General features: G+C 66.2%; 4 protein-coding genes across 4 annotated transcripts; 1 reads left to right on the top strand and 3 right to left on the bottom strand.

The window, feature by feature from the left end:
- Positions 1–7: 7 nt before the first annotated feature.
- CHLRE_06g304876v5 (uncharacterized protein) lies at positions 8–4,679 on the bottom strand. The gene is made up of 11 exons (XM_043063680.1): positions 4,094–4,679; positions 3,632–3,760; positions 3,343–3,386; positions 3,107–3,181; positions 2,666–2,913; positions 2,297–2,394; positions 1,997–2,036; positions 1,738–1,812; positions 1,387–1,494; positions 1,035–1,118; positions 8–776 (listed from the first exon to the last, which is right to left on the bottom strand). Exons 1-11 carry the CDS (start codon positions 4,645–4,647, stop codon positions 360–362), a joined length of 1,872 nt encoding a protein of 623 aa, XP_042924386.1. The 5' UTR covers positions 4,648–4,679; the 3' UTR covers positions 8–359.
- Positions 4,680–4,727: 48 nt separating this feature from the next.
- CHLRE_06g304850v5 (uncharacterized protein) lies at positions 4,728–10,579 on the bottom strand. The gene is made up of 7 exons (XM_043063679.1): positions 10,241–10,579; positions 9,555–9,799; positions 7,458–9,179; positions 6,964–7,067; positions 6,532–6,678; positions 5,605–6,275; positions 4,728–5,472 (listed from the first exon to the last, which is right to left on the bottom strand). The coding sequence occupies exons 1-7, from the start codon at positions 10,373–10,375 to the stop codon at positions 5,332–5,334; spliced, it is 3,165 nt and encodes a 1,054-aa protein (XP_042924385.1). The 5' UTR covers positions 10,376–10,579; the 3' UTR covers positions 4,728–5,331.
- A 120-nt stretch (positions 10,580–10,699) lies between these two features.
- Positions 10,700–16,817, top strand: CHLRE_06g304800v5 (uncharacterized protein). The gene is made up of 10 exons (XM_043063678.1): positions 10,700–10,962; positions 11,133–11,216; positions 11,483–11,848; positions 12,162–12,664; positions 12,884–13,001; positions 13,389–13,496; positions 13,915–14,025; positions 14,283–14,537; positions 14,900–15,071; positions 15,345–16,817. The coding sequence occupies exons 1-10, from the start codon at positions 10,837–10,839 to the stop codon at positions 16,523–16,525; spliced, it is 3,024 nt and encodes a 1,007-aa protein (XP_042924384.1). The 5' UTR covers positions 10,700–10,836; the 3' UTR covers positions 16,526–16,817.
- Positions 16,818–17,927: 1,110 nt separating this feature from the next.
- Positions 17,928–20,659, bottom strand: CHLRE_06g304750v5 (uncharacterized protein). Its single transcript, XM_043063677.1, has one exon. The coding sequence runs from the start codon at positions 20,458–20,460 to the stop codon at positions 18,838–18,840; it is 1,623 nt and encodes a 540-aa protein (XP_042924383.1). The 5' UTR covers positions 20,461–20,659; the 3' UTR covers positions 17,928–18,837.
- Positions 20,660–20,853: the final 194 nt, after the last annotated feature.

Genomic DNA, 20,853 nt, shown 5'->3' with positions numbered 1-20,853 from the left:
CGTACCCACGACTGATCAGGCATCTAGCATGCGCCCGCACGATGCGCCTCCAACTAACATGAGCCCGGATGAGCCAGGCCGCCCATGTCCTATCTAGCCAGTGTCGCCGTACTTGCGGCCTCATCAGCCCGGGGCCACAACTTGCTTCCCCAGTCTCTATCCAACCTCATGCATTGTTATACTACAAGGGCGCTTGCTAGTGCAACACCTCGACATCCATCAGATGCATGCCCGCTCCCTCCTCAGCACCATCGAACTTGCGTTGTAAGCTTGGCAGCAGCAGGAGCAGCAGGTGCGGAGCCGACCAGCCCACACTGCTTCCGCTACAGCCGCTCCGGTACTAGCCTAGGCTCCTCCAACTAACCCTCCCCACCCTCTGCACCCTCATCTTCCTCACCCACTCCTCCTCTCCCCACCTCCTCCATCGCGGCCCCACCTCCATTCTCCACGGCGCCTCTTTCCAAGCCGCCGCGTCCTCCTGCCTTTGCTATTGCTGCCTCCGCCTTTGCTCTCCCTCTAGCCGCCGCCGCCGACACCGTGGGAGCCAGCAACCCACTCGCCGCCGCCACCCAGGCCTCCTGCGGCAGCAGCCGCTCCAGCTCGGCACGCGTGGCCGCGGTGTGGGCATCCAGTTCGCCCCGTGCCGACAGCCCCGCCGCCTCCAGCGCCGCAGCCGCCCTGTGGCGGGCGCCGCCGTACAGAGCTGCCATGCGCCGCATGGTGGCGGTTGACACGTTGGAGTGCCGTACGTGCGCCGCCACCATGTGTAGTATGGACTGCAGATAGGTGTGGACGAGGAAGCAAGGGCGGGGTCAATGAGTGGGTTGGAAGCCGATAGCGGTGGCGAATTACTACTGAAGTACTGATACAGTACCGTGCAAGTAACTTGTGCCAGTATCTTATCAAGCGCTCCCCCGGGATATGGCCGCACGGGCCACACCTCACATCCCTGCCACTGCGTGCGAAGCCCTCCCACACCGCCCTGCGCCTTGCACCTTCCCTCCCGCACCCTGCAGCCTGCGCCCTGCACCCACCCACAGCCACTCCGGCCCCAGCTGCTGCTCCAGCGCTCGCTCCAGCGCGTGGCGGTTGGCGCTGTCGCTGTCCATGGCGCGACCCTGAGCGGCGGCGGCAGGGGAGAGCGAGGGAGGCAGGGGGGAGCGAGGCGGGGAGTTCCAGATACCAGCCCAAAGTAAACCGGACCCAATGCAAAGGAACGAGGGGGCGGGAGGGAGCTGGTGGCGTACCGGTACCGGTTGTGTTTTAGCCTTTTAGGATGAGGTGTCAAGACGGGGACCGTGTGGTGGAGTGCATGGAATCGTCGCTGGTCGCACGGTGTAGACAGCGGCCGCCGGTCCCTCGCGGTCGCTCCTGTTCGAGTCTTACCACGTATGCCGACAGGCGGTGTTTGGTCAGCGCCAGTCCGGGGTCGGTGATCGCCAGGCCGTGCTGCCAGAAGCAGCGGGAGGTCAGGCGGTCGCCGTGCGCCATAGCCTAGGTGGGGTGGTGCGAGGTGCACGAGCATGAGCCTAGGTGTGGTGCGAGGTGCGCACGAGCATGAGCACTTGCATGGGTTGGAGTCCGTGTGGCCCCACTAACTCCTTGCGAGCGTGCGTGTGTGTGATCATATGGTGCGGCACGGCCGGCCCTTGCGCCCTGGCAAGGCAGAAAAACTGACGCCACATCGCCCTGCAGCCCTCACTTGGAAGGCCTGCACGTGTTCACGACTGCCCGCACCTTGAAGGAGCCGGGGGCGGAGGAGGTGTTTGCCGGGAAGTCGTACATACACGCCAGAGCCTGGTCGAATGACACCTGCGGCGGACACCGGCCCAAATGTGAGCTCAAGGAGTGTGGTTGCTATGAGCGCATTGGCAATGTCCGCAAGGGTCACGTAGCTCCCCTCTGTTGCAGCAAATGCCCTAGCAGCTGTGGCTGAAGTGCAAGTCAGCGTGCTGCCGGCCCGTCATTGATAGTCGGCACGAGCCATCCTCCTCACCAGGCGCAAGGCTGCAACAGAGATGAGCACCCCCGAGCCCCTGCAAGTCGTGGCGATTCATCACGTGCGCCACGCTGGTTATGTCGATGAATGCGCCCGACCCCATCCAGCCTAACCCATCTAGTGGAGCACACTGACACACACACACACACACACACACGCGCGCGCGCACACACACACACACACACACACACACACACACACACACACACTCTACGACAGGCACCCGGCCATAGGGCTCAACCACATGTTGGCTGCGTTCCCCAACATCCCAAACGACGGGTTGCAGTAGTGACCCACCCGTGGAATATGCTGTAGTCACACGGCGACCCCGGGAAGTCGCTTGGCAGGCCCCACCGCCTGCTGTCGCCGGACCAAGCCACCGGCTCCTTGGAGACCTGTGGGCGAGGGCGTGTGGGCATTAGGGATGCAAAGAAGTTGATGACAAGCCCTCGCGTTACAGCCGCAAGCAATCCGCCTTCAAGGCTAGCACATTCGCTCTTACCACCCACAGGCAGCAAGTGACTGCTCCATCATAAAGACCGTGGGTTCTTCGCTAAACCACATCCCACCAGCAGCCTAAGTCGCCCCACCTCCGTACCTCCCCAGGTGCCGTCCTCCACCACGTTCCCAACAACACAACCCCTCCGTGCACGCAGGCCAGCTCACCTTGTCTTCATCGGATATCTCCGTGCTGACGTTGAGCGTGTAGGCACACGCCAGGTCGGGGGTGCAGGGGCAGCCCGCGGGCGGCACGGGCGGCGCCGCAAACGTGGCGTGGGTCTGGCCCGGCCTCAGGCGGGGCACGTGGTGGTCTGGTCGGTCTGCGGCCCAGGCGCGGTAGGCCGGGGTGACGTGGCAGGGCAGGCAGCGCGGGGCCTCCTGCATGTATTGCTTGTCGCGGTGCCAGAACGAGTCTGCGTGCGATTGTGTGGCATGGAAATAATATAATTAAGCAAACATTAAACAAAGCGCGTACCGTACGGTACGGAATGTGTTGGTGACCGGGGTCGGGGTCAGACTGGGTGCTGGGATAAGCTGCAGCTTGTCGCCGACAACCTGCACATGCGGCCTTAACTATAACCATTACTGGGCACGGCCCGGGCTCACCAGTGATGACGTAGGGCAGCTCGGGGTCGTAGTCACGCAGCACGTCCTTCACTCCGTCCAGGAAGAACAGCGTGTCTTTGAGGGGGTTGTTGGAAGGAGGCGTGGAGAGGAGGCGTGGGAGGAGGTGTGGGAATGGCGTGGGGAGCGCAGGTGAGTGGACGGGAGTGGGGGGCCGGGCAACTGGTTCAGAAGATGGGAGCACGCGAGTGCACAGGCGCGCACACAACCGGACGCACCGTCGTCGCCAAACAGCATCCACTTGAACGAGTACTTGAGCTCCCTGCACCGAGGTGGCATGGGCCGTGGGCGGTGCGCGTGTCAGCCCGCCCGCCGCCACGCCATCATGCCTCACACACCGTTGCGCACACCGCCTCCATTCTGAACACTTCGCGATTACCACCCATCCAGTCTCTCTCCCCACTCCCCCGCGCCCCTCCCTCACCCCCTCGCATATGCGGCTGCAGTTTCCCCTTGCAGCGCGACTGTTTCCTTCCGGGATTGGTTCAAAGTTAACCCCTCGCTCACCCCGCCGCCAGCCACGGCGCCAGCGCCACCCGCGCATCCCCCGGCCGCCGCCTGTCCGGCCGGTCGGGCCAGGCCAGGTAGGTCTCGTTGTGGCTGCGGCCGTAGGTGTGCTGCAGCTCGGCAGCCAGCCTGCGTGCAGGCAGGGGGGAGGGGTTTCAGGGAGCAGGCAGGCAGTCCGGGAGGGGGCCATGTTGACGGCATGGGTGGTGGGAGTGCAATGCCGTCAGTGCTGCAGCAGCACCTGCCTTGGCAACAGCTGCCGTGGTGCACGACCTCACCTGCACAGGCCCAGACATCCAGCGCAGACAACCACAACCGCAATCACAATGACAACCGCCCACACGCCATCCACACCCGGAGCAAGGCCCCAGCCCCATGCCCCAGCCCCACACCCCAGCCCCACGCCCGACACCACACCCCTGAGTCCCACACATCCTGACTCCCACACACCCTGAGCCCCACCTGGAGTCGTTGAGCAGGTACACCGCCCGCACGGGGGTGGCGGCGGCGCCCACGTGCGTCAAGCCGCGGCCGGCCCGGGCGCTGGTGTGGGCCAGCTCCAGCCGGTGCGGCGCCGTGGGCAGTACCATCACCAGGTCCTCATCTCGTGGCAGTGGCCTGGGGGCTGCTACTGCTGCTGCCGACGATGATGATGGTGATGACAAGGAGGAGGAGGAGGAGGAGGAGGAGGAGGAGGAGGAGGAGGAGGAGGAGGAGGAGGAGGAGGAGGAGGAGGAGGAGGAGGAGGAGGAGGAGGAGGAGGAGGAGGAGGAGGAGGAGGAGGAGGAGGCGGTGGAGGAGGGTCGGGTTTTGGACCCAGGCCTGGAACCCGAGGTGGTGGGCCGGCGGGCGCCCAAGGCCGCAGAGGCGCGCACAGACGGCGTCCGGGATGTGGGGTGAGGGGATTTCTGAGACTTGCTACGCGAGCTCCAACGGGCGTTGCTTCGGAGCGGGCCGGTCGCCAGCAGCAGCACGGCCAACATGCGTAGGGCCGCGCGTGTCGGGAACACGGTCATGTTCGTCAGTGCGTCCCGTGATATTATCAGCCGATAATCCAGCAGTATTATTTACATGGTTATGCTAAGGATGTGCAACCAAACTCGAGTGACTTGCTTAGTTGCTGGCACAGACTTGTTCTCGGCTGACAATTCATGCATTGTTGCAGGCGTTGTGTGGTTGAACTGGTGGAAACAATTGTAATCCAGCTGCTCTTAGTGTTGCGGCTCGCCCAGCGACAGATTGGCGCTTGGGTGTTGCGAACTGTCGTCTTCGGATTTTCTTTCAACCGCATGTATGTATACCCGCAATCTCGACAGGCTACCAAAAGCAATACAAATGCGAACAGCTCAGGATGCAGCCGCATCATCGACGATGTGCGACCGGGCATGCCTCTGTGGTTTTCCCGCCAGTCCTCAGGGCCTTCGAGAGTGCATTGCCCTTCGACGACTGCGTCCCGCTCGCACTTGTAACCCTACCATGTAGCCACTAGGTATCTCTCACGCACATAGCCCCCTGTGCATATCAAGTGCAACACGCACGCAGCCTACGCAGCAACGTTTCCATGAAATCACAGGCCCGTGTGGACACATCAAGCCTCACACCCAACACCCCTGCAGCACACTGTACCACATATATCAAAGTGTGCCTCACAACGACAGCCCTTGCATCACGTGCCGTAAAACACGTTCATGCCAGCGTCCTCACATCATCACACACTTGCTGTCCTTATCCTCTGGTGGCGGTTGTGGCGGCTGCTGCGGCGCCGGCGGCCGCGCCTGCCCCTGCGCCTGCTGCCGGTACGCAGGGTTGTAGGTCCCGCCACGATACCCGCCGCCCCCAGCCTGCGAGCACAAGCACACGGTAGTTCGAGACATTGCCCAAGCGTCATTTATAGCGAGTCAAGTACCACGCGGAGGTAACATAACAACTTGCACCACGTCACACGCCACACCGACCCACACCGCCAGCCTTACCTGCTGCTGCTGCTGCTGTTGCTGCTGCTGGTGGTGATGATGCCCGTACGCCCCCGCCTGCTGCTGCCCCTGACCCTGCTGCCCCTGCCGCCGCCGCGCCGCCTCCTCCCGCCGCGCCTCTTCCTCCTCCTCCTCCTGCAGCCGCAGAGCCAGCGCCAGGTCAGCATCCAGGTCGTGCTGGTGGTGCGCCGCCGCCGCGGCAGAGGCGGCATGCGGCTGGGGCGGCGGGTAGTGCGCCGGGCGCGGCGAAGCCGCCGCCGCTGGCGCGGGTGCCGCCTGCGCCGGGTAAGGCTGCTGCTGCTGCTGCGGTGGGTAGGCCGGGTACGGCTGCTGCTGCTGCTGCTGTGCGCCTGTGGGTGCGACCGAGGGAGACGGGTAGCCGCCCGCCGTGGCGCCGTAGCTCTGCGGCACGCGTGCGCCCGCCGAGGCCGCCGCCGCCCCCACCGGCAGCCCGATCTGGTACTGTGGACTGCTGCGTGCCCCCGCTCCCGCTCCCGCACCCGCACCCCCGGGACCGGGCGAGTCGTGTAGGTCTAGGCCGGACAGGTCCAGGTCGCCGTCGCCCACTGCCGCCGCCGCCACGGCCGCGTCCTGCTGCGCCGCCATCGCCGCCTCGTCCTCCGCCAGGCAGGCGGCGATGGCGGCGGCGTCGGCCTCGGTCATGTCACCGCCTGGAGGGCACGTGGATGCGGGAGGAGGGCAGCGGGTGAGAGGCTGGACAGGCGTAAGGGCGCAGACTTGTGAGGGGCTAGTCCGGCAGTGTGTGTGTGTGTGTGTGTGTGTGTGTGTGTGTGTGTGTGTGTGTGTGCGGGCATGTCAGTTGCGAGTGACTTGAGAGCTTTGGGTAGAGGTGCCCTGGCCACCATATAGCTCAAACAAGAATTGCTGTGTGTTTTGTGTTGTGTGCGGTTCCAGCCCAGTGCTCACCCGGCACCAGCGCGGCGCCTGCGTCCGCCGCTGCCGCTGCCGCCGCCACCACGGCGGGGTCCTTGTGCGGCTTGAAGGGTTTGAAGTCGGCACTGCACAGCTGCGTGTCGCCAGCCACACTGGACAGGTGCTCCCACACCACGTCCGCTGCGGAGCCGGGGGAGGGAGAAGGGCACAGGGAGGGGCTCGAGCTGGCAGGTCATGGCTAATACGTACAATGCCTACCCCAAGCAAGCACCCTGACACCCAAAAGCCATACCTCCTACCCGCAATCCCGCTCTGCCCCCCTACCCCACCCCACTGCTCGTGCGCCTGCGCCCCTTCCTCCCCTCCTCCCCGCCACCAGCATCACCGCCACCAGCACCACCAGCACCACCACCAGCACCAGCACCACCACCAGCACCAGCAGCACCAGCACCCCTCCGCACTCACGCTCGTTGAGGTAGCCCTGGTCCGTGACCAGCAGGTACAGCTCCTGGCTGGTGCCGTGCTTGAACACCACACTGAAGTGGTTGTTGCGGAAGAACACGGCCAGCCTGGGGGGGTGGAGGAGAGGGGGGCCGTCCATGCAAGACAAAGTGATGAAGTCACAAGTGCTCTTTGTGTGTATGTGCATGTATGTATGTGATTTCAATATTAGCTACGGGGGCCGGGGGCGGTAGGGTCGAGGCCGGGCACCAGCGGGAGGGGGATTCTAGGCATGACCACGCAAGAGAACGGCGGAGCTGGAGACAAGAAAGGAAGCGAGGCCGCGCGCGGACGGGACAGGTGCAAGCTTTCCTCCAGTCCCCTCACCTAAGGCCATAACCCTCCACGCTGCCGCGCTCAGAAGCGGTCCCGCCCATTCCGTCCCTGTTTCCCTTTCAAGTACGTCCACGTGCCCGCCACCCATTCCCCTTTCCGTCCCGCTGCCCATGTCCACTCACTGCGACGGCCTGAGCCCTGCCTTGAGCGCCCGCAGCCCCCAGGGCGTCAGCTGCGAGCAGGAGCCGTCCAGGAAGTCCTTGGCCACCATTACCTCGTAGGCGCGCCGGGCCAGGCGGTCCGGGTCGTGCGCGTCGTGGTGGCCAGGGGGAGAGGGGGTGGCGGAGGCGGCGGAGGGCTGGGGAGGAGGCGGCGGAGAGGGCGCGGGCGGCATGGGAGGGGGCGGCGGAGGGGGCGGGGGAGGAGGTGGAGGGGGAGGAGGTGGGGGTGGCGGGGGAACGTCGTCTTCGTCGTCGTCGAAGTTGATAAGGTCGCTGCCCACTGCAACCGGCGGCGCTGGTGGGGGTGCCGCCGCCGCCGCCGCTGGTGGCGACGCCGCCTCCGCGACCACTGGCGACGGTGTTGCCGGCGGCACAACTGGTGGCGCTGCCGCCGTCGGCACCGCTGGCGACGGTGCTGCAGGCGCCGTTGGTGGCTGTGCTGCCGGCGCCACTGGGGGCGGTGCCGCCACCGGCACTGCTGGTGGGGGTGCTGCCGGCGCCACTGGGGGCGGTGCTGCCGCCGGCACCACTGGTGGCGGTGTTGCAGTCGCCGCTGGCGGCAGTGCTGCCGGCGCCGCCGACGCAGCTGCCGTCGGTGCCGCGGGTGCAGGCGCTGATGTGGCTGCAGCGGGTCCTGCTGCGGCAGGTGGCGGCACGGCTGCTGGCGCAGGCGTCGGAACCGGCGCTGACGCAAGCAAGGTCCCTGGGGGCGCCTCGGACGGCGCCGGCATTGCCGCAGTCGCGGGCACGTCCACTGGCGCCGCTGCCGCGGGCGCTGCAGCCTCCGGCACCGGCTCCCCCACCGGTACCGGCGCGGCCGCAACCGAGGGCGTGGGCACAATCGCCGGGTATGCGGGCGGTCCCGGCGGCGCCTCCTCCAAGGGGTCCAGGCGGAAGGGCGGCGGCGCCGCCGGCCCGTCTCCACCTCCACCGTTAGGGCTGCTTGCCGCCGCCGCAGCCGGCGAGCTAGAGGCAGCAGGAGCAGCACCAGTGCCGGGCGCAGGGCTCCCTCCGGAGGCAGCTCCACCGCCACCGCTGCGGCTGGTCGCCTCCGGCTGATGGTGCGGCTCCGATGCGACCGCAGCGGCTGGCGCCGGCGCCGCAGGCGCGAGCGAGGGTGCTGGTGCGGGTGCTGGTGAAGGTGCGGGTCCGGTGGACGTAAGCCCAGCAGCCGCAGAGGCCGCCGCTGGCGCTGCTGACGCGCCTGCCGCCGGCGCTTCTGGCCCCGGCTCCGCCACAACCGGCGCAGGCGCCGGTGCGGCTTGCCCCGACCCGCTTGCAGTGGCGCCCTCCACAGCCCCCGCAGCTGCCCCCGCCGCCGCCGCCGCCGCTGACGCCGCCGCCGCCGCAGCCACCGCCCGCGCCCGCTCCGTCTCCTCCGCTGAGGCCTGCGGGCTGAGCATCACGGGCACGTTGGGCTCAAGCTTCACCGCCGGCTCTGGAGGCGGAGGCGGCGCAGCCGCCGCCACCGCCGCGGCGGGCGGCTGCGCCGCCGGCGCCGCCTCCGGCTGCTGCGTGGGCTGCACTGCGTCCAGTGTGGTGACGATGAGCTCGATGAGTTCGTTATAGGAGCGGCCGCCCACCACCCGGACGGCCTCGGCGTCGTCCGGGTCCACCAGCCAGCCGTGGCACAGCGAGATGTCCAGCAGGTCGAAGATGGACACGTACTGCGTGGGTTCGAAGCTGCGGGGTGGCAGGGGGTAATCAAGTCAAGAGGAGGAGCAATGGGAGGGCGGAAAAGGTGGGTGCGGGTGGGAGGAGGAGAATGGGAGGCATGGTGGGTTCGAAGAGGGGTTCCCAGTAAGAAAAAATGAGGTGCGTGAGTCTAACAACGCCTCCAGACTTCGTTACGCCTTGCTAAAACCACCGCCCCCCACCCCATCCCCGCAACCCACCCCGCGCGCGCGTACGCGCAACACCACACCTGCTGTCTACTTCGCTACACTTCTCTGTACCAATCCTTGCAAGCCCCCCACCCCCAGCCCCCACCACCCAGCCCAACCCCTCAACCCCCGCCCCCCGCCCCTCATCCCCGCCCCTCACCCCAGCCATCCCTACCCGAACACGCTGTTGAAGCGCACGTTGACGTCCATGCCCACACACAGCTTGTGCAGGCTGTCCAGGCTGTCGCTCAGGTTCTGTTGCAGGTCGGTGCAGCCGGCGTTGGAGGCGGCGGCGGCGGAGCTCAGGTTGGCGTCCAGCAGGCGCTCGCCCACCAGCGCGATGAGGCGCTTCTCGGATATGGAGGGGTTGGAGGCGGCGGGCAGCGGCGGCAGCTGGTTGCGTAGAGAGAGAATGTTGGCCTGGGGGGTGGAGGGGGAGGGAGAGAGAGGGGGTAGGGGAGGGGGAGGGGGGGGGCAAGGGTGATGTGGGTTGGGACTTGGCAGGTATGGGGCGAGGGGAACTTGGGAGCTGTGTTGTGGGATGTAGGATTGAGGGGGAGGCGGTGTGGACGTGTGCACCGGCGGGCGGGTACAGCTGCGCCCGTCTGTTCGTAGTTGAGGTTGCCGTGGCGCCTCTGGAAAGAGCATGTGTGACTCAAGTGCTTCCCCAGGAGTGTGCGGCCCACACGCACATAGCGCTCACACCACTCGCTCCACATTAGCCGCACGGTGCAGGTAATTTGCTGCTCCAAACATGGGGGCGGTGACAAGACGGCGCTACTTGCTCCAGGTTCGTGCCTGGCGCAACCCTGCAACTGCCCCCAGGTTCATCCGCGGCCCCCACACATATACGGGACGCACCAGAGCCAGGAGCGGGCAGGGCCCGTTCACATTCTGCATGAAGATTGGCACGGACTCGCGTCCGAAGAACTGGACCCGCTTAATGCGGTACTCGGGCTCGGTCGCCACAGAGGGAGCGGAGGTTGAGGATGCCATGGTTGATCCTCCTTTTGGCGCCCACGACGCGGAGAGCCAGTAAGTTTATGTGACTTATCAATGGAGCTTGTCTAATGTGATGTCACAGCGTATGTATGTCCGCTTGGGCAAGCGTGGAAGGTGCGGTGTATCCAAGGGTTTGACGAACACCGGGGCGAGGGAGCCCTTTCGAGTTTCAGCTACGTCAGGACAGCCATTCTTTTGCAAGTAAGCATAACAGGACAGCGAGAATTATGATTATGGGAGGCTTGCGCTTCTCACCGAAATGGAGGGGAGGGTAACCGATTTTGCCCCATGCTCAGAGCCCTGCTAGCTGGGCTCAACCTGCCTGGAGCTGCCCGGCACGCGTAGGTGTTGGTTCACATAGTTGTGTTTTTACTTGGCCTTCCGTGCAAGTGCGTTAGTCGGGATCAATCCGCGAATGCTCCTCTGAGCGCGCATCGCTACAGACTTGAGCAGCCATGGCTCAACAGCTATACGAGCAGTGGTTCCGCATTGCGGATGCGGACAAGGACGGAGCGGTGGGAGGAGCGGAAGCTGTCAACTTTTTCCTGCGTTCGGGCTTGCCGCAGAATGTGCTTGGCCAGGTGCGGAGCTGGAGCAAGAGTGGGCAAATGACAGCATGCTGCATCGGGTGCTGGCCGGGAATGTGCAGTGACGACCTCGCGTCTCCCTCACGACGCAACTACCCTCGCGCCGGGTGCCACCCCGGAAAGCACACTCCCTCGCTGGCCCCCCACCATTTCCCCTTTGCCAGATTTGGGAGATGTCCTCGGGTGGCGGGGCGAAGCTGAACCAGTTCCAGTTCTCTTCGGCCATGAGACTGGTGGCGTTGGCGCAGGTGCGTGTGGCAGGTGGGAGATGGGGGCGCTGGCTTGTCCGTGCAGTATGCTCAGCATGCGGCTGCTGCACGGACCGCCTGCTGTGATGCAAGGCGCCGCATGCGCCAACATAGACACCGCAAAGCGGTGGCGCCGCTAGTGCTGCCGAGACTAAGCTACATGAGCCCTCAACCCTGTCAAGTCGCCCCCTCCCCCACGACGCGCGTGACGAACCTCCCACCTGCTACACCCGCCTCTCCGCACCACACACCGCACCACCGCACAGGTCAGCGGCGGCCAGCTACCGGTGGATCAGGCCCGCGCCATCGTGGCCGGCCTGGGAGCTGCCCTGCCGCCGCCCACGCTGCAGGGACTGGAGGTGCCAGGCTCCGCGGGGGCCGCCGCGCGCCCCGCCGCGCCCGCCGCGGCGCCGGTCCCCGCCCCGGGGCCTGCCGGCTACGCCTACGCCGCGCCCCCTGGCGCCATGCCCGGCGCGCCTGTGGCTATGGCGGCCGCCCCTGCGCCCGGCGCTCCTCCCGCTGCTGCTGTTGCGGCTGCCCCCGGCGGCTTCCCGCCGCTGCCGGTGTCTGAGCTTCAGCGCTACCAGGCGCAGTTCGTGGCACTGGATGCGGACCGGGATGGCTTCCTGACGGTGAGCAGGGCGGGGCCTTCCAGCGTGCGTTATGGGTTAAGGCTGCTTCCGTCGTCACGCCAATACCTAAAGGCTCCTCGCCGGCGACGGCGAGCTGCCGGTTGGGCGCCGCCGCAGTCGAAACGATGGGCGCTCGCATAAGGCGGGGCGCGGGGCGGGGGCTGCCATTTCCAAATCCCAATCACCAAGTCCTAGGGCTGCTGGCTGCCGAACAGACGTCGCAATCGCACAAGCGACGGTGCCCTCACCACCTGCAGCCCAACAACCACAACCACCACAACCACCACAAACCCCAAAATCCCCAAAACCCCAGGGCGCCGAGTGCTTCTCCTTCTTCAGCCAGTCGGGCCTGGACAAGGTCGCGCTGCGCGACATCTGGACGCTGGTGGCGGGCACCTCGGGCAGCCTGTCCGGCCCGCAGTTCGTGGCCTACCTCTACCTCATCGACCTGGTCAAGCGCGGCATGCCCATGCCCACAGCGCTGCCGCCCGGCCTCGCCGGCTTCCCGCCGGTCGCCGGCGCGCCAGCGCCGCTGGCGGCGGCTGCGCCGCCGCTGGCGCCGCCGGGCGCCGCTGGCGCGGCGCCCGGCCACGGCGCCACCTGGTCTCTTCAGTCGCAGTTCGGCACCAGCAACAACATCACAGCAGTGCTGGCGGCGCCGGCGCCCTCCAACATGGCCGCGCCGCCGCCGCCGGCGGCCATGCCGACGCGGCTGGACCCGTCGGCGCTGCCGCCGGTGTCGCTGCCGCCGCCGCACGCCTCGGCGGTGCCGCCGGTGCCGGCCTCGCTGTTGGCGGGCGTGTCGGCCATGGACCGGTGAGGGCCGTGTGTCCTAGAAGTGTGGAAGGTTGTTGCGGGCTTGGGCTGCAAGCTTGGTGAAGGGCTTCGGCGTATTGTATGGGTGTCTTCACTCCATTTGTTGCCGGCGGTACAGCTACAAACTCATGATTCACATGCGGTAAGCCCGCCTTCCCGCGCTCGTACTCCAACCTCACAATCCTCTCTCCCCACACACACGCGGTTTCCCTCTCCCAGGACCAAGCTGCAGGAGGAGCAGCAGGTGTGCGAGGCCAAGGAGAAGGCGCTCATTACGGCAGACGAGCGCGCGGCGGAGGCGCGCGCGAGGCAGCAGCAGTACACCACCGTGCTGCAGGTGTGGGGTTGTGCGGGCGGGGGGTGTTGTTTGTGTGTGGGGGGTTACATTTATAGGTACGAGTGGGTCGCATGTGGTGCAGCAGGCCGTGTTGGGACATGCGGGGTGGGCTCTCTTGTCGGGCCCCGACTCCCGAGCACTGTGGCGCCGAGCTCAGTCACCCAACCAAAGCCTCACATGGGACCGCACATGATCCCCACTACATCGCGCTGAACCTGGCTCTCGCCGCGGCGCTCTGCGGTGCACCCCTCATTCTCACTCTCGACCTCACGCTCACCCGCACTCTCACCCCCACACTCCCACTCGCTCTCCGCCCCCAACTGTTCCTGGCGACGCCTTCACTTCTTAAATAGTCATGAATGTAACCCATCCCACCCACCCCTCCAGGACCTGGTGGTGTTCCGCCAGCGCACCGAGGTGGCGCTGCTGACCAGCCAGGACCAGGCGCGGCGGCTGGAGGAGGAGCTGGAGGCGACGCGCAAGAGATACGACGCGGTGAGGGCGGGCGGGCGGGCGGCGGGCGGCGGGCTCAGGAGCTTGGGGGTGTACGGCGTAGCACCGGGACGGGACGGCTGAGCGGGGGTGGGGTGCACACGCACTGGCGTGTGGATACGCGCTGGCGGCACGTGGCCTTGGGCCCGGCACTGTGTGTGTGCGCCGTGGGACCCTCTGTGCGCGGTCGCCGTGTGCAGACGCACGGCGCCGCATACATACACACACAGTGCTGCTATACCGCCTGGCCTCCGGCACATGGCGCGCCACCACCATAACCACCGCTGCCCCCGACGTCGGCAGTTCGTACTCGTGACATAGTCACTATGTTCTGCATGGACGGCTTCCCCCCCCCTCTACACACACCGTCTACCACTTCCTTGACTAATCATGAATGTAACCCCCCTCTACAAACACGCAGTCGTACAAGGCCGCCGAGGCCGCCAGCGAGAAGAGCGCGGCGGTGCACGCGCACATCATGGAGCTCATGGGGCAGAAGGCGGAGCTGGAGGAGAAGATGAAGCGCCTGGAGGTGAGGGCGGCGGAGGGAGGGCCGGAAGGCGGCAGAGGGGACGGGGATGATGGAAGGATGGTGGAGGGATCGCGCACGTGTGCGAGCTTGAGAAAAGGCTGTGCTTCCGGGGAGGACGTGCCTGCGGTCGAGGGCGGGCCCGGGCCCCTAGCCCACGTGCTCCGCCACCCTTCGTCTCACCACCACCAACAACAACACCAACCCATTCTTCATTCGGTCATTGCCGCCTCCTCCTCACCTCGCCATGGCTCCCCCAGGGCGAGATCGCCGCCGCCGAGCGCATGGGCCCGGCTGACGTGGCGCGGCTGGAGTCGGAGCTGGCGGAGCTCAACAGCCGCGTGGCGGCGGCGGAGGCCAGCCGCAACGCCAAGGTGGCGGGCGTGGAGGGCGTGCGGCGGCAGCAGGAGGCGGCGCGGCAGCAGCTGGCGGCGCTGGCGGAGAGCGACCGCGAGGCGGGCGCAGAGGTGGAGGCGTGCCAGTCCTCGCTGGCGGCGCTGGAGGCGGAGCTGCAGGTGTGTGCGTGTGTGTGTGTGTGTGGGGGGGGGGGTTGTAGATACCAGCCCAAACAGAACCGAACCCAATGCAACAGGGGGCAGGGGGTAGGTGTCGATGTGGAGACCAGAGTAATTAAATTACGAGTATGAAGTGCGGGGGGCGCGGCCGGGTTGGGAGCAATAGGGGGTGGGGTAGGCGTCCATGGGGTCATGAGAGCGGGAGATGCCGCGGGCTCAGAAGGGGAAGGCCAAAGGACTCACCCGCCGCTACGTGCGTCTGCACGCTTGCAACGTCCACACACAAGCACACATTGCCCCGCGTGCTTCCTTCCTCCTTTTGCCGACACCTCGCGCCTGCCCCTGCCACGCCCCGCTTGCAGGAGGCTCGCTCCGGCAGCACCCTGGCGGCGCTGCCCTCGCTGCTCAGCCGCACCGCCGTCGTGTACCGCGGCCTGCACGGCCTGGCGGCGCGCGGCGGCGTGGCGGTGCCCTTCGAGGCGCTGCCGGCCACCCTCAGCGGCCTGCACGTGTGGGCGGACGAGGTGGCGGCGGGTGAGTGGGGCGCCTGCGGGGAGGGGCTGTGGGGGCTGCGGCACGGGGCTGCGGGGGCTATGGTCAGTAGTTCGATGCCAAGCTCAAGCTGGTGTGGTGGATGGGGTGCCCTGCGTGGGTGCCATGCCGGGAAATGCTTGTGGCAGAACTCGACGCCACGCAGCGCAGGCCACCACCTGAAGCGCACCGGTTATTGCCGACGCATGTATAAGAGGATATGTACCGCCTTCAACCTGCCTTGATGCTGCCCCCGCCTCTCTGTCGCCTCTCCAGGCGTGCTGGACTGGGCGGACGATGACGCGGACGCCCGCGGCTTCATCACCGTCAACGCACTGCCCGGCGCCGACGCGCCCAAGCCCATCATCAAGGACGCGCCGGCGCCCGCGGCTGCGGCTGCGGCCAAGCCCGCCGCTGGCGCGGCGGCTGCCAAGCCCAGCGGTGCACCTGCGGCTGCCGCTGCGCCTGCTGCCGCGGCGGCAGCGGCGGCGGCGCCCAAGATGCTGCCTGATGACTTCGCCGGCCCGAGCGGCGGCGACGGCTTCGGCGACGCGCCAGCGTTTAACGACGCCCCCGCTTTCGGCAGCGGCCCGGCCCCCACTCCAGCGCCTCTTGCTGTCGCTGCCAGCGGCTCGGTGGCGTCAGTTGGCGGGGCGCCTTCCGTGCCGACGCCTGGCGCAGGGCTGCCGGCCGCGCCCTCGGCAACTGCCAGTGGCGGCGGCGCCGGCTTCGCCTTCGCGTTTGAGGAGGAGCCGCCGGCATTTGGCGCCTCTTTCGGCGGCGCGCCGCCTGCTGCTGCGGCGGCGGCGGCGACGGCGGCGGCGGTGCCGGCCGCCGCAGGATTTGGCGACGACGCATTTGGCTCGGTGCCGGCGCCCACAATGGGCTCCGCCGGCGGCTCAGGTGCAGTTGCGTCCGCGTCCGCCCCAGCCCCGGCTGCGGCGCCGGCAGCCGCGGCTACTGCAGCGGCGAGTGGCGGCTTCGGCGATGACGCCTTCGGCTCCGGCGGCGCCGGCACTGCCTTTGGCGATGCGCCGGCGTTCGGGTCCGCTGAGGCGGCCGCTCCGGCTGCTGCCGCGGCGCCACCGCCACTGCCTACGGCTGACAGTGGAGCACTGGAGGAGAACCCCTTTGCTTCTGGCGTTGCCGGCTCTCCAGCGGGTCTAGCGGCTGCGGTGAGCAACGCGGGTAGCGTGGGTGCCGTGGCGGCGGCCCCTTCGGCCGCTGCGGCGGCGGCGGTGGGCTTCGGTGAGGAGGAGAACCCGTTCGGCAGCTCGCCGGCAGTAGCCCCCGTGGCCCCCGCACCAGCGGCGGTGCCAGCGGCGGCGCACGCGGCTCCCGTTCCCGCTCCTGCCGCGGCTCCGGCGGCAGCGGCGGCCTCAGGGTTCGGTGACGATGCATTCGGCACTGGTGGTGACAACCCGTTCGGCGATGACAACCCGTTTGGCGCGAAGTGAGCGCTGCCGCTGTCCCGGTGTTGTCAGGGTGAGGATGCGGAGCAGTAGCGGGGCTGGACGCGGCGTGTGCCTTACGTATGCATCCATTACGTGAGTTGTGGTGCAAAGTTGCAGGCATGGGGTGAGGTGTGTACAATGATCAATGGGGCATTGCAATCAGAATTGACAGGATATCGGGAAAAGAACGGTATAGCGGCCGGGATGGGGATTGCGGCGCAACCTGCAGATTCTTGGTGGGTGACCAGCGCGAGCCCAATGTATGACCTTGTAAGTGTTGTAACCATCCAGTGGTTCAGAAATCCAACATCAACACACGCAAGACTGGATACCAGCAGTGGCAGCAACGCTCAATATCAACACGCCAGGATCCAACTCGATCCATCCAGGCCAGCTTTTCCTATCGCCTACCGCCTATTTGCTTCGTGAAACCTGACTCGACTTGACTGACAGAGATAGTCAGAATGCACCACTCACCATACTTGGAATCTTGCGCAGGTTGGTATCCGAATTTCAGCTGTGTGTGTGTGTGTGTGTGTGTGTGTGTGTGTGTGTGTGTGTGTGTGTGTGTGTGTGTGTGTGTGTGTGTGTGTGTGTGTGTGTGTGTGTGTGTGTGTGTGTGTGTGTGCCGTACTCATCGCTTGTTGGGTTTAGGGTGGTTCGTCAACGGCACTTGTGTGAGTTGTGTCAGTGCTGGGCAGTGCCTGGCCGCGCGTGTATCAGCGGTGCCGAACTGCCGCTGCCGCCACCTTCACATCCCTCACCAGCGCGCTCACGCCGCGCTGTCACTACCTGACCGATTGGGGCGCTTGGGGCCGTCACTGTCGTCGTGTGTTCTCACACGGAGGTGTGTGTAGTCACACAACACGTGTACCCCGCCGCAGGACTGCGTCAACGCTGCCATCAGCGGGTGCGGCTTCGCATCATCAGCCCTCTCCGGCTTCGCTTCCAGGAACCCAACCGGCAGGTCACGTGGTGTGCACCACAGCTTGGCACCTGTACGGGCCATGTCCAGCGCAGCCGCCCACGCCTGCACGCAGCTCGCACAGCGCCTCTTGAGGACGGTGTTGTCGCATGGACACATGCCGATCGGCCCCTTGTCATGACCAGGTTGCTGCCGCTGTACTATGATACCACGGTGTACGGCTGGTGTGGCTGTGGCAAAACTGTATTCATTCTGTGGCACCAGATGGAGTCTGTCGTAAGTGGTGCCATTGTGGATTGAGAAATGCATGCTGCCACGGTTTTGCGATGGCCTGCATTCACGCAATTTGCTGGCCTGATGCGTGCGCGACGCTGAGCTTTGCTAGTGCACATCCCAGGCATCCCAGCAAGCCAGCCCACAGAGCTGCTGCGTGCTGCCCTTGTGTAAGAGTTCGACGGCATGTACGGACCCTTCACCGTGTCTCGTACGGCATTACACAGCGCCTTGCCGCCTGGCCCAGTCCCTCCCGCTGCCTTCCACTTCAGTGTCCTAACGCCTGCCTAACGCTGACGATGCTCCGCCTTCTGACCTCACACCTCAAACCTCCGTGTGCCTCTGCCTGCCTACCCCAGCGTCCCCCTCTGCACCCATCGTCACGCCACGCACGAAGTCGCGCACGAGTGCGGAAGTCATGTTCAAGCCACTCAAGGGTCGCCACCACCGTGCCGTAGTCACCTCGCCGTGTACACACTGGCGAACACCCCAGGTATCCGTGACCAGCATTACCGTCAAAGCAACTCAGCATAGGTACGCAAGCAGCACAGGTAACGTACGTCGCACTTATGTGTCATCACATGTACATGTGACCACAGCCGCGTTCAACGCTTGCCCGTCGAGCGCACGCTACGGTACCGTACGTAAAACTGCCTAGGGTAGTTATCCCACGCATCCGCATCCCCAGTTCGATTTTGGAGTCCCAACTGCTTCGCAAACATGACCGCTCGTACTTGGAACTTTCGAGCCACAACTGTCAGCATCACTTGTCCGTTGTCACTGTCAAGGCTCGTCGAGTGCCCCAGTCCCACATCCCCATACCTTCAACCCGCTCGGCCCCGACCCATGCATTCCTGTGCTGGTCAGCCGCCACCACTGCTGCTTGCTGCCAGTAGCCGCACAACCAGGTGGCTAGCTCCTGTCCCGAGGCGCAGAGCCGCAATCACCCAGCGTACAGTCACCCCCCATTGTAACCACACAACCCCCACCTTCATACATTCCCTGATACCAAGCAGGCTCACCAGTTTGGGGCACCACCACGACGCCGAGCCACTCCCGCCCCCAACCCCGTGCATTCCATAGCCCCATGACTGTCACTCTGTCGCAGCTAGCAACCTCACAACAAGTTGGGCACGCCGGCGAGGCCCAGCCCGTTCGACGCCGCGTGGCCGTTAGCGACCGGCGCCGCGCTCAGGAAGTCCCCGAACGGGTCCGCCGCCGCCGCCCCAACAGCCGCGCTGCTGGTCGAGGGCGCCGCATCGAACAGCCGCAGAACTTCCTCCTGGCCCGCCTTGGCCTGCGAAGGCCGCCGGCGGTGGCCGGCCCCCGGGGGCGGCAGGTTGCCCGGCGTGGCCGACGAGCTGAAGGTGAACAGGTCGTCAATGGTAGAGCCCGTGCCCGAGGTCGCCGTGGCAGCGGTGGTGGTTGCCGCGGCAGCGGGCGGCGCGCCGCCCGTTGAGGAGGCGGCGGAGGGCGTGGCGAAAGACTCCATCATGGCATGGATGGTGAGCCCGGCCAGGAGGTCGTCCGCCGGCGCGAGGCTGGCGAACGGGTCCGACCCAGATGGCTGCTGGCGCGACTGCTGCGACGGCGACGTCGTCGGCGCGAACGCGGGCTGCGGTGTGCCCGCGGCAGCGTGCCCCTGCCCATGGTGGTTGTGGTGGCCGTGGTGGTGGTTGTGGTGCGCCGATGAGGACGGCGCAGGCATGGTACTGCCCAGCAGGTTGCCGCCGGTTGCGGCGGCGGCGGAGAAGCGCGAGGGCTGGTGGCCACTAGCTGCGCCAGGGCCTGCGCTGGGAGGGGCCGTGGGCACGCCCTCGCTGATGGAATAGCTGCGGTGGTGGCCGGAAGAGCTGCCCGCTGCCGCCGGCGGCGGCGGCAGCGCCTGCGGGTGCAGTGCTGTGGTGGGTGGCGCCGAGGTGAAGTCCGTCGCGCTATGGAAGTCCGTCCACTCCAGTGAGTTGCGCTGCGCGACCAGGCCGGCGGCGGCTCCGGTGCCGGACGAGGAGGCCGGTGGCGCCGACACGAAGGTGCCAAAGGCGCTGAATGGGTCGTTGTTGGCTGCTGCCGCTTGCTGCTGTTGCTGCTGCGCCGCGGCCGCGGTGGCGGAGGAGCAGGAGGGTCCGCTGGCTAGCTCGTCGAAGCCGCCCAGCAGGTCCATGGTCAGCGCGGGGCTGGAGGCGGAGGCCTTGTTGGGCGTGCCGCGGAGCAGCGACGTGCCGGCCGCGCCGGTGGTGGCAGCGGCGCTCGCTGAGGACGCGGCTGAGGAGTTGGACGGGTCGTCCTTTGCATAGGGGTGGTCCAGGTAGTCGTCGATGGTGGGCGGCTGCGCCACGTCCGTGGCCGCATAGGCGCGGTCAACGTACTTGGCGCGGATGAAAGCCGCGAGCTCGGGGTTGGGGTTGCCGCTGGGCGGCCTGCGGAAGTCTTTGGGCAGGCGCGACTCCCAGTACCGGTTCCCCTTGACGTTTCCCATGACGCGGCAGAACTCCACCTGCTTCGGAAGCCAGGTGTCCAGGTTGCAGGACCGCACTTGGGAGATGTGCACGCCAAGCGACCGATGGATGCCAGAGCAGGTCAGGCACACAAATACGCCGAGGTTCACGCTCGCCCAGGTGGGGTTGCGTGTCTTGCAGTCCGCACAGCTCTTGTTGCCCTCCTCCTTGAGTATGGCTGCGAGCATACGCTTGTGCCGCTCATTTTGTTCGTCGGTCACCGACCGCTTGCTATTGAAGTTCATTTGAGTCCAGCAGCTTGTCAGACACCTAGATTTCTAGGCTCCACCGCGCAACGTCTACTTCAACTAGTTCTTGGGCTGCTCCTTCGCACAGGAGTCCGCCCAGAATTGTAAAACTTGCGCAGTTTGCTACGTTGGGTATGTTGTTGTATCTTGACAACTATGTAGAATACAAGAAAAATTGGATTCGCTGTGGGTTCTCATCATAGGGCGGGCAAGGCCTTTACTGCGATGGGCGCGGCAAGCGAATCAAGCTCTCCCGCTCGGGTACAGTATAAAATTGCATTTGCTGAATCTGATCGGCGGCTCCCTGTTGCTTGGGGCCCTTGACGGCCGCTCCCTGCGCAACGGCCTCGCCCCGTGCCAAACCCAAGGGAAGGTCGCCGTGCCCTCTGC

Source organism: Chlamydomonas reinhardtii, chromosome 6 (assembly GCF_000002595.2).
Source record: "Chlamydomonas reinhardtii strain CC-503 cw92 mt+ chromosome 6, whole genome shotgun sequence".
Lineage (NCBI taxonomy): Eukaryota > Viridiplantae > Chlorophyta > Chlorophyceae > Chlamydomonadales > Chlamydomonadaceae > Chlamydomonas > Chlamydomonas reinhardtii.
The sequence above is the reverse complement of the archived record's forward strand: the minus strand, read 5'-3'. Positions and strand labels throughout refer to the sequence as shown.

What these genes read in the sequence shown, in the direction of transcription:
- CHLRE_06g304876v5 (XM_043063680.1), bottom strand. Translation starts at nt 4,647, where the DNA reads ATGACCGTGTTCCCGACACGCGCGGCCCTACGCATGTTGGCCGTGCTG. An exon ending in GATGCTGTTTGGCGACGACG is followed by an intron (nt 3,182 to 3,342) that starts GTGCGTCCGGTT and finishes ACCCCCTCAAAG; the next exon opens with ACACGCTGTTCTTCCTGGAC. An exon ending in TGGGGCCGGAGTGGCTGTGG is followed by an intron (nt 777 to 1,034) that starts GTGGGTGCAGGG and finishes ACCTATCTGCAG; the next exon opens with TCCATACTACACATGGTGGC.
- CHLRE_06g304750v5 (XM_043063677.1), bottom strand. Translation starts at nt 20,460, where the DNA reads ATGAACTTCAATAGCAAGCGGTCGGTGACCGACGAACAAAATGAGCGG.
- CHLRE_06g304800v5 (XM_043063678.1), top strand. Translation starts at nt 10,837, where the DNA reads ATGGCTCAACAGCTATACGAGCAGTGGTTCCGCATTGCGGATGCGGAC. An exon ending in GACTGGTGGCGTTGGCGCAG is followed by an intron (nt 11,217 to 11,482) that starts GTGCGTGTGGCA and finishes ACCACCGCACAG; the next exon opens with GTCAGCGGCGGCCAGCTACC. An exon ending in AGAAGATGAAGCGCCTGGAG is followed by an intron (nt 14,026 to 14,282) that starts GTGAGGGCGGCG and finishes TGGCTCCCCCAG; the next exon opens with GGCGAGATCGCCGCCGCCGA.
- CHLRE_06g304850v5 (XM_043063679.1), bottom strand. Translation starts at nt 10,375, where the DNA reads ATGGCATCCTCAACCTCCGCTCCCTCTGTGGCGACCGAGCCCGAGTAC. An exon ending in CGCTTCAACAGCGTGTTCGG is followed by an intron (nt 9,180 to 9,554) that starts GTAGGGATGGCT and finishes GCCACCCCGCAG; the next exon opens with CTTCGAACCCACGCAGTACG. An exon ending in AGGCGCCGCGCTGGTGCCGG is followed by an intron (nt 6,276 to 6,531) that starts GTGAGCACTGGG and finishes CGTGCCCTCCAG; the next exon opens with GCGGTGACATGACCGAGGCC.